The sequence below is a fragment of the Leptonotus elevatus genome, chromosome 7 (assembly GCF_054856555.1).
Source record: "Leptonotus elevatus isolate MCC_2025b chromosome 7, RoL_Lele_1.0, whole genome shotgun sequence".
NCBI lineage: Eukaryota > Metazoa > Chordata > Actinopteri > Syngnathiformes > Syngnathidae > Leptonotus > Leptonotus elevatus.
In genome coordinates, this window is record NC_141245.1 from 13,516,080 (window position 1) to 13,525,265 (window position 9,186).

General features: G+C 36.3%; 2 protein-coding genes and 1 pseudogene across 2 annotated transcripts; all 3 read right to left on the minus strand.

Moving 5' to 3' along the window:
* Positions 1-438: 438 nt before the first annotated feature.
* snrpd2 (small nuclear ribonucleoprotein D2 polypeptide) lies at positions 439-1,836 on the minus strand. The gene is made up of 3 exons (XM_086080572.1): positions 1,712-1,836; positions 879-1,058; positions 439-788 (listed from the first exon to the last, which is right to left on the minus strand). Coding segments are annotated over exons 1-3 (357 nt in total). The 5' UTR covers positions 1,714-1,836; the 3' UTR covers positions 439-613.
* Positions 1,837-2,818: 982 nt separating this feature from the next.
* Positions 2,819-5,113, minus strand: LOC147171025 (uncharacterized; annotated as a pseudogene).
* Positions 5,114-5,811: 698 nt separating this feature from the next.
* polr2i (RNA polymerase II subunit I) lies at positions 5,812-8,188 on the minus strand. The gene is made up of 6 exons (XM_086080809.1): positions 7,994-8,188; positions 7,793-7,847; positions 7,538-7,611; positions 6,979-7,053; positions 6,256-6,307; positions 5,812-5,994 (listed from the first exon to the last, which is right to left on the minus strand). The coding sequence occupies exons 1-6, from the start codon at positions 8,053-8,055 to the stop codon at positions 5,932-5,934; spliced, it is 381 nt and encodes a 126-aa protein (XP_085936935.1). The 5' UTR covers positions 8,056-8,188; the 3' UTR covers positions 5,812-5,931.
* Between the last annotated feature and the right edge of the window lie 998 nt (positions 8,189-9,186).

The following is a 9,186-nucleotide window of genomic DNA, read 5'->3' on the forward strand; positions in this document are numbered from 1 at the left end:
CCCTACATTTTATTGTGAAGACATTTTAACAAATTTAAATACAAATTTAGTTTCAGAAAATGTCATCCCTGCATTGGTCCTCAGCAGATTGTTGAAATAGTATTCATTTTATGTCGTAGCACAGTACGTAAAAGAGTTCAGGTAGAGTTTGTTGAAAAGTAGTAATAAAAGTTGTTCTGTTCAGCATTGAAGATTACAAAGTAGCCAGAAGAGGCAACAGATGAAGGGTGTGAAGTGACAGTAAGCACATCTGCTTTTATAAATAATGCAGCAGATCTTTAAACGGCAGTTTGTCACATATCGAGCGTTACCCACTGAAATCAAGCCTGACAAATACGATTCCGTCCAGGGAGAGGGGGAAATTGTGACTATGGGAGGAAAGTCATACACATATATACAGATGTCTCAGGAATTAAAGAAGAAAAACAGAATTGGAGCTATGATGACAACCATTTTATTACTAAAATGCAAAATACAGACACCTTCTGGAGACAAATCAAAGCCTTGTTTTCTATGGGCACTGTGTCTTACAATTAGGAAATGTAAAAAAACAAAAATAATGGAAAAAATGTAGAGACAGACCCTGGGGACAATCCACTGGACCCCATCAAGTTCATTTTCCTGTGATGAGAGGATTTCTCAGCACAACAATGACAGAGTCCCCTCTGAGAAACATTTTAGAGATGTAGCGATCCTTATTCACTGGTTTAGACTTCTTCTTTCCTTTGCCACTCTTGGGAACTTCAGTCCACATCTCCTTAACGTTCTCCAAGACCATGTTGCAATGCCTGAAAAATATATCCCAAAACAAGGCTTAAATAGACAACTAAAATAAATTCTACCCCACAAAAAAATGCACGCCATAACACGATGAGTACCTGTCAAAAGCTTTGACTCTCCCAAGCAACTTTTTGTTGTTGCGACAGTTAATGAGGACTTGTGTGTTGTTCTTGACCGACTGGGTGAGCACAGACAGGGGGCCTGTGTTGAATTCCTCCTCTTCACGTTTCTGGAGCTCTTCTGGGGTCATTTCTGACTTGGGCTTGGTCAACAAACTCCTATAATGAATGAATGTTAACCTACTGAAATCTCGATAAAATAGCTTGGACAAAAATACATCTGGTCCGACGATTGACCAATCAGAGCAGTTCACGGCAAAATACTGCTACCAGGAGATTTGCCGGTCATGGCAAAACAACCACTGCTCATGAACAAAGCTCATTGCTAGGCTGTGACGGTGATGTAAACAGCAGAAAATAAAATGTAGCCAAGCCATTACTGCCAGTGTAATCAGAGACAACATACCTAAATCAAGCTATTGTCAGTTCCTAAAACACATAATACACAAACTAACAACAAAATCTTTACAGAAAATGAATAGCAGTAGTAACCATTCGCAGCATTGGCATTCGATAGTAGCATATAGACAAGAACAGAGTCTTGCTGCTTCGAACCTCGAAACTAACGGGTTGTGAGAGTTTATTATTATAAACAAAGCAGGCGTAGGTAAATAGTTAGCATTGATAATAAGACGTGAATGGTATACAACGAGCAGGTTAGCTTCGGCTAAATGGCCTTGGCTAATATGGTTAGCATTGCTAACATTAACGACAAGCGCTACGGTTACAATGTAAGCACTGGTAGAATATCCACTGTGAAAGCCTAGTCTATACCACATCGCCTCCGTGTTTTTATAGACCAAAATACTCACATGATTGCCAATGAATGATTTCCGCCAAACTGCAGTGGTCACGTTCCGAATTACTCCGTAGGCTCAACGATTCCTACTCGCGTGGGAACAGAACTACTTCCGGGTGTTCCGCGCCTGAAATGTGCACAACTTCCGGGTTGTTTCAATACGTCAACATTTGAAAATGTACTGCGTTGCTAACCCCGATCAGACGTACACAAAATGCTGCCAAATTTGGCAATTTTTTGTCTCTCTCAATAATAATAATAATAATAATATTTTTCTGTTCATTATTATTTTCTAGTCAAGTGATTAACAACCTTGGAAGTGGGCACATGACATGAGTGTTGTGAGAGATTTTGCCGCGGGAAATTATCCTCGGCTATCCGTTTTAATTGGTCTGCAAATTATTATTTATGTACTGTACAAGTACTACTACTACTACAAATAAACGTAGCTTTTTTTCATCTATATATGTCCGTAAGGCACTGTACAGTGACTGGTATCATCATTATCATCATCATCATGAACTATTTTAATAAACAGGTTGTGTATATTTTCGTGACTGAAAAAATTTAATTTTCCTTATTGAAACAACCTACTGAGATTAACCCAAAACCATAAAAACAGTGAACAACAAATTTGTCACATACTGAATTTTATTCAGACTGATATATTATTTAAGAAGTGTCTCATGCAGGTTTACTGTTAACATGGATATGAAACATTTAAACCATGAACCCTCAATAATGAAAAACATCGTTACGCCATCCTTACTTTACAGTTTCAATGAAAAATACATGATATATGCAAAACAAATATAATATACTCATGTACTGTAATCCACTACCCATTCAAGTTCATCAAATTAGTTAAAGCATTATAAACTTTCATGCATGAAACAAATTGAATTAAAAAATGTTAAAAGAAAATTTCCCATAAACAACATATCCATGTCAAAGTTATTTTTTTATACAAAATAAAAAAAAATTCACCTGCGTGCAACAAGTTCACATGAAATGATAGGTATTAATGTTTATATACAGAACAATGTACAATGCATTACTTAAGTTACATTCATCATCTCATCATAATTATACGCATATTAATTTTATTGTGAAATTTTGCTCACCAAAGCCTCAATCTGCAAGCCCTTTGTGCTGAGCAGTGGGACAACACATATGACAACACTAAGCCTTCAGTGGGCTGCAAAAAACACTATAAATTATGTATTAATCACTATAGAGTTGAACTAATTTGGTAATGCAGAAGTGCAATTTGTCCATTTCAGATAAGATTTTGCATCATACTCACCTTTAAGATTTTGCAAACATGTTCCTGCCTCATATAGATGCATTGCAATTGACAGCGACCATATACAACTATAACTTTACATAAAGAGTTGTCAATGCCACAAGTGCTTTTTGATTTGAGTATTTTTGCATTTCATAATTCCAAAGTATTTACATGCAGTATTCATGAATAATACATAGAAAAAGGGTAAATATAAAGGCTGTTTTAAGTTTTACTTGATGTCAAAACATAATGGCATAGTCATAATTTGTTATTTAAATCGTATTACATTTTTAGCATTTTTAATTCATTCACTGCCATTGACGGCTATAGACGTCCAAAATTCATTTGAACTATTTCTATTAGTTTAATTTTTTTCCCACTTTTGTTAACAAGAGTATGAAAACCTAGATTTGTTTTATTGTACATTTAGAACAGATATAAAATGTGTGATTAATTGTGAGTTAACTATTAAAGTCATGCGATTAATTCCGATTAAATTTTTAATAGCCTGATGCTCCAATTTTTAAAATCTTTTCTTTTTCTTTTTAATTCATTCACTGACATTGACGGCTATAAACGTCAAAAATTCATTTAAACTATTTCTATTAGTTACATTTTTTCCCACTTTTGTTAACAAGAGTATGAAAACCTATATATTTTTTTATTGTACATTTAAAACAGATATCAAATTTGTGATTAATCGTGAGTTAACTAGTGAAACCATGCGATTAATTAATTAATCGCTTGACGCCCCTAATTTTTAATTATTTAAAAAAATATATATATATTGATATATATATATGTATATTTTTTTTTAAAGAAGAAGAAAATATTATTAAAAACTGGGGGCGTCAGGTGATTAAAATGAATTGTAATTAATCGTGTGACTTCACTCATTAACTCACAAATAAAAACAACAACAACAGATTACTAAAAATTAGGTGTCAATGGCAGTGAATGAATTAATCAAACATTAACAATTGTAGTCATATAAAACAAGTTATAGGCTATACATTTAAAAAAAAAAAAAAAAAAATACATAAGGCCACAATAAATATCTAAACATATAATTGAACAACCTAAAATGTTTTTCTTCTTCTTTTATAACAGTTCTACTGAGGGTTGTTTTCCAACTGTGGGACAGGGACTGTATTAAATGCTCCTGTCCACAAATAGCATGTGTTCCTCGACGAAGGGAGCATAAATCATCCCAGGTTCTGTTCCTTGGAAATTGTCCGTGGAACGTCTTGTTAGTTGACTTTTGAGTCACACCGTGGTATTTTGTTGGAGTAGAACATGTTCGCTTGCCCAGAGATCTCGCTGAGAGGATTGATCCTGCAGAGAACAGGCGCACGTCGGGATGGACGTGGAGTCGATGACAAATTCTCGTCGCCAAGAGTTTTGCTCGCGGCTGAGTCCAATATATGACGTCCCCTGGTGCGTTTGCACAAAGCTGCTCGTACTGGAACTGCCTGGGCTCGGACAGATGGATCGCGATGTGTGTACATGCGACGTGGACAAGCGAGGGTGCATGCTTACGTCATGCTCAGCTTCCAAGTAGTGGGTGCTCACCGGAGTTGCGAGCGGCATCAAGTGTGGTACCGGCCAGTAAAAGGAGCTGGTGGACATCACGCGAACCGCAGCCCCCTTGGATAAAAAGGAGGAGGAGGTTCCAGTTCTGCGCCTGAGCTTCCCCGAAGTGCTGCCGATGAAGACGTTCTCGCTGCACGAGCCCAGCATCCAGTAGCTGCCTTTACCCGGGTCGTCGAAATGGCGCGGCACTTTGACGAAACACTTGTTCAGACTCAAGTTGTGCCGTATTGAGTTTTGCCAGCCACGCCTGTTGTGTCTGTAGAAGGGAAAGTTGTGCATGATGAACTCGTAGATGCCGCTTAGGGTGAGACGTCGTCCCGGACTTTGGCGGATGGCCATCATGATGAGAGCGTTGTAACTAAAAGGTGGTTTGTCTGCTCCAAGGCCAGTTGTGCTGTCTTTATCGTTCCTCGCTGGTTTGGAATCAACCAGTGCTGCCCGGTCCCGATGACTGGATGTATTTGGACGCAACAGGCTGCTGATGCTGAATTTAGACTTGTGGCAGAAACCGTGCGAACTGTTGGCGCTCTCCATGTTTGGGATGAGAAAGTAAATAACAGCGTGGTTGCAAGCAGACGTGTGGTGAGGACAGAGTCTTGATCCAAAGTGGCTCAGGAGACCAAGAGAAAGTACTTTTGTGTGTGTGTGTGTGGGAGGGGGTCAGTGTGCAGTAGCAAATGCGCATGATCACTGACCACTTGTTGCCAACGATTAACCCACCCCGCCCTCACCCGAAAAATACAGACCCAAGCTTGACGAATTTGAGAGCGGTTCCATTAAGCCGTTTTGTATTTTTGAAATTTGAAATTTCGCATTGCATGAATTTTTTTTCTCTCCTTCAAAATTACTATTATTTTATTATCAAAGGGCCTTTGAAGGCCAGGGAAAACACTGGCCATGGGAATGATGTACACCACAATCAAAAATATATTGTTAAATTAATGTATTTCTAGTTTCCAACCCATACATTTTTGGGGGATATTTTTTTCAATACATAATGGCTGATCATTGCATTGTGACGGTGTACCTCCAAGTAATATTCAGTGCATATCATCCACTCAGTTAATCAAGCTAGTCTCATTTGTACGTTTTTCTACATCTCAAGTGTCATTAAACGAGGGGAAAGCAGTTGCTTGTTATGACAGTAGGTCACGAATAAGACAAAAGTATAGCAGTTATTGTCTTTCTAGAAGTAGTAAGTGTCTGATCATGTCAATAAAATTACACAAGCATATGGTTGAAACAACCCATTGTTTTAATAACAAAACTGTGTGAAAATGACAACTGGTAAGAAATAACTAATAAAACACAAATATATATTCACAAAATGTCTGACAAACACACCATACACACTATTCTGTCCATCTATGTCCACAGTGAGGGGCAGTGCAGACGTAGTAAAGTCTCATTGCATCCTGTGTTTGGGGGGGGGGGGGGGGAAGATAATATATGATTAGAATTGAAATCTTGTCTTCACTTAAAGACCACAAAGCATCCCACAGGATAGCCTCTAATAATTGATGACACTGTAATACATATTTGGACCATATCAACTGGGAGATAAGTAAAAATAAAATAAGGAGTTTGATCATTTATCAGTGTTACTGTTAGGGTGCTCATTGTTTATACAGCATTTCAAGTGATTTGGAGGGCATGAATATGGAAACAATGATTACCTCAGCTTTCATGCTGTGTGACTGGAAGAACACTGCCTCCTTGTGACCACATCTAGGGAGAAATACGGTGTAACCGTGCACAGCGTTATAACATGCAAACATTCAGTGATACATACTCTTACTAAACCTAAATAAATATTCGCAGGTACATGAATATACAGTGTACATACATGTAATGGGTATGTCAAAAAGACCTTAGATTGGTTAATAATTTGTAAAAAAAATAACACGGACCCATGCGTGCGGACTGACCAATAATATAGATTTGTTTAGTTTCGGCCTGACACAGCACATACTGTAATCTATATGCATATATATATATATATATATTTTTTTTTAAACAACTAACTTTTATACATTCTTTCCTGACCCATAACTTAGCTTAGCAAATGCAAGAAAATACAATTGAAATAAAAACCAATGTACATTTAAGTGTAACATAAATGAGTATGTGCAAAGATTTCGAACTAAATCATTATTTTCTGTGGCACAGGATAACAAATATTCATATATATATATATATTTTGTCAACATGTAGACATGAAACATAATGTACGTGTGAACAAAAACTACATTTTAGGTGGGACAAATAATAAATAAATTCATAGAAATGCCAGCATGCGTAAGTCTGATCATCAAACGTAATTTCAATATATAATGCATTTCTTTCTGTTCACTACAGTATAAATGGGTGCACTGCACACCACCAGGAGTAAAACTTACTTAGGGCAGGGATGGTCTTCTGTTCTTGGTAACGTTGGATCTTGAGATACATCAGCAATGATTTGGGTCAATTCACTGCAGAAAAGGTAAAAAGAATAATGTAGGTAACTAGGGAACACAATATGTCATTTTTGCAGCCTTAAAAACACATAACAGCTGCATGACATGTTATAACATTGCATCTTATTAACCGGCACACATACATTTGCGCACATTTCCACCATTTTAGCCTCACTGATTCATTTTAATTTCTTTCCATCCATTTTCTGGACCACTTACCCTCTTTACTTTTTTTGCGTTTTATGTGAAGCTATTTTCTTTGTTGTGACTATTGGTTTACTTTGTACAACACTTTGGTACATTGTGTGCGTTTTTAAAGTGCTTAACAAATAAAGTTGGATACAGATTGTAAATAGATACAGCAAGTAATGCAAACTTGGAACTTCTTTTCAAAACAGACGGTTACTTTAAACAAGAAAAAAAACAGCCACTCTAAGAAGTTCACTTAATTTTACACACATCAATATGTCGTTCAAAATGCAACAATGTTCATACTTACTCAACCTCATGGGTTATCTTGTTGACATAAATACAGCTGTTGTCCGCCTCCTGCTGGTAGTCACAATTTCTGCACTGTGAGATTAGAAGATTTCAAAATTCAGAGACTAAAAGTGCCAACTTAATTCCTGATACTTGTATGGCCAAGAAACAACCTTGTGCCTTGCTTAAGGAATTACAACAAAAACTGATATAACACATCTACAGCATAACGTTATTTCTATCTGAAAGCAGTGCAGTAAACTCACAAACTTACCGCGTAGAGTAAGATCCGATTCTCCTTATCTTCTTTTGGATACAGCATATTGTTACTGAAAAAAAAAAAAAGATTTAATAATAAAAGCACTCAATGCAAATATCGATTAAAACTTAGATGCTGTTATTTACGATCCCTTCACGTTGCCCTAACATTTTGTAGCATCGCTAGCTTAACTAAACTCATGTATCACAATCTTACCACTCTTGACAAAATCGGATGCCCACAAAGCCCGGCTCGTACGTCCCGGTTTCCAAGTCCATTGGAATGACTATTGTTTATGGTATAAAAAAAAGAAAAGCAAAGCAAATACAGTACTATCTAAATTTATTTCAGTCTCGGTCTTGACACGCAAAGACGAAACAACGCTTGGAAAGCAGACTAGTGCGCATGCGTGTGTTTGTTGAAGCTTACGTTTTTAGACAGCGCTTCACAGTGGTTGGAGGTGGCACATTCAACGGAAGTCACTTTTTTATTTTTTATTTTTTTAAAACATTGAACTTTATTTAAAAAAATCAACAGTGAGCAAAAACATGTAGAAAACATATACATTCTACAATATAAACAACACAAACACAAAACACGCCAGGGAGGTTACAAAGGATATAGAATAGAAGCTAAACAAAATAAAACCAAGATAAAGTTTAGACAGCTTCTGGATATACACAAGCAGATCATGAGGACAAATAACTGTTTTATAAACACAAAGAACTCAATGAAAATTAGCTTCTTATACATGAATTTGGATCTGTGAATGTAACATTTTGCTAATGTAATAATGTTTATCAAATAAAATTGTGAGTAGTAGGCAGTCTTGTCATGTTCAAATATACCAAATAATACATACCGGTATTTCCAAAATAAAGAAAAGCCTGGTTACATGTGATCCTTGATGAATTGTCAGTTTGCATCAGAACTGCTTTGACCAGAATAAATGGATTTAAGTTTCTCTTGAGTCAATACAAAAACTACAATTAGTATCTAAATATTTATTAAATTTCAGCCAATATATATTGGATGGGTAAAATCTATGCCCCATTTTAAAATAAATGTCTTTAACTTTAGTTGTAATGAAAAATGTATGTGGCAAAAGCCCGGAAGTCACATTTATCGTTTAGAAGTAAACAGTTAAACTTATGCATTATATAATCAATTAAAAACATGCGAAAACCAATTCCTATCTATTTTCTATGCTGTGTTTAAAACAATATTTTTTCAAAGTTCAAAGTTCAAATTCTTTGATAGGGTATATATACAGTATAGGGACTTGTTGTTCCATACAACCGACAGAAGAGATTACACACATCGCTGTCCATAGAACTCTGTCTGTTTGGCAGTATCTGCTGCCTGTTTTATATATATATATATATATTCCACTCTCTCCCCTCCCAAAG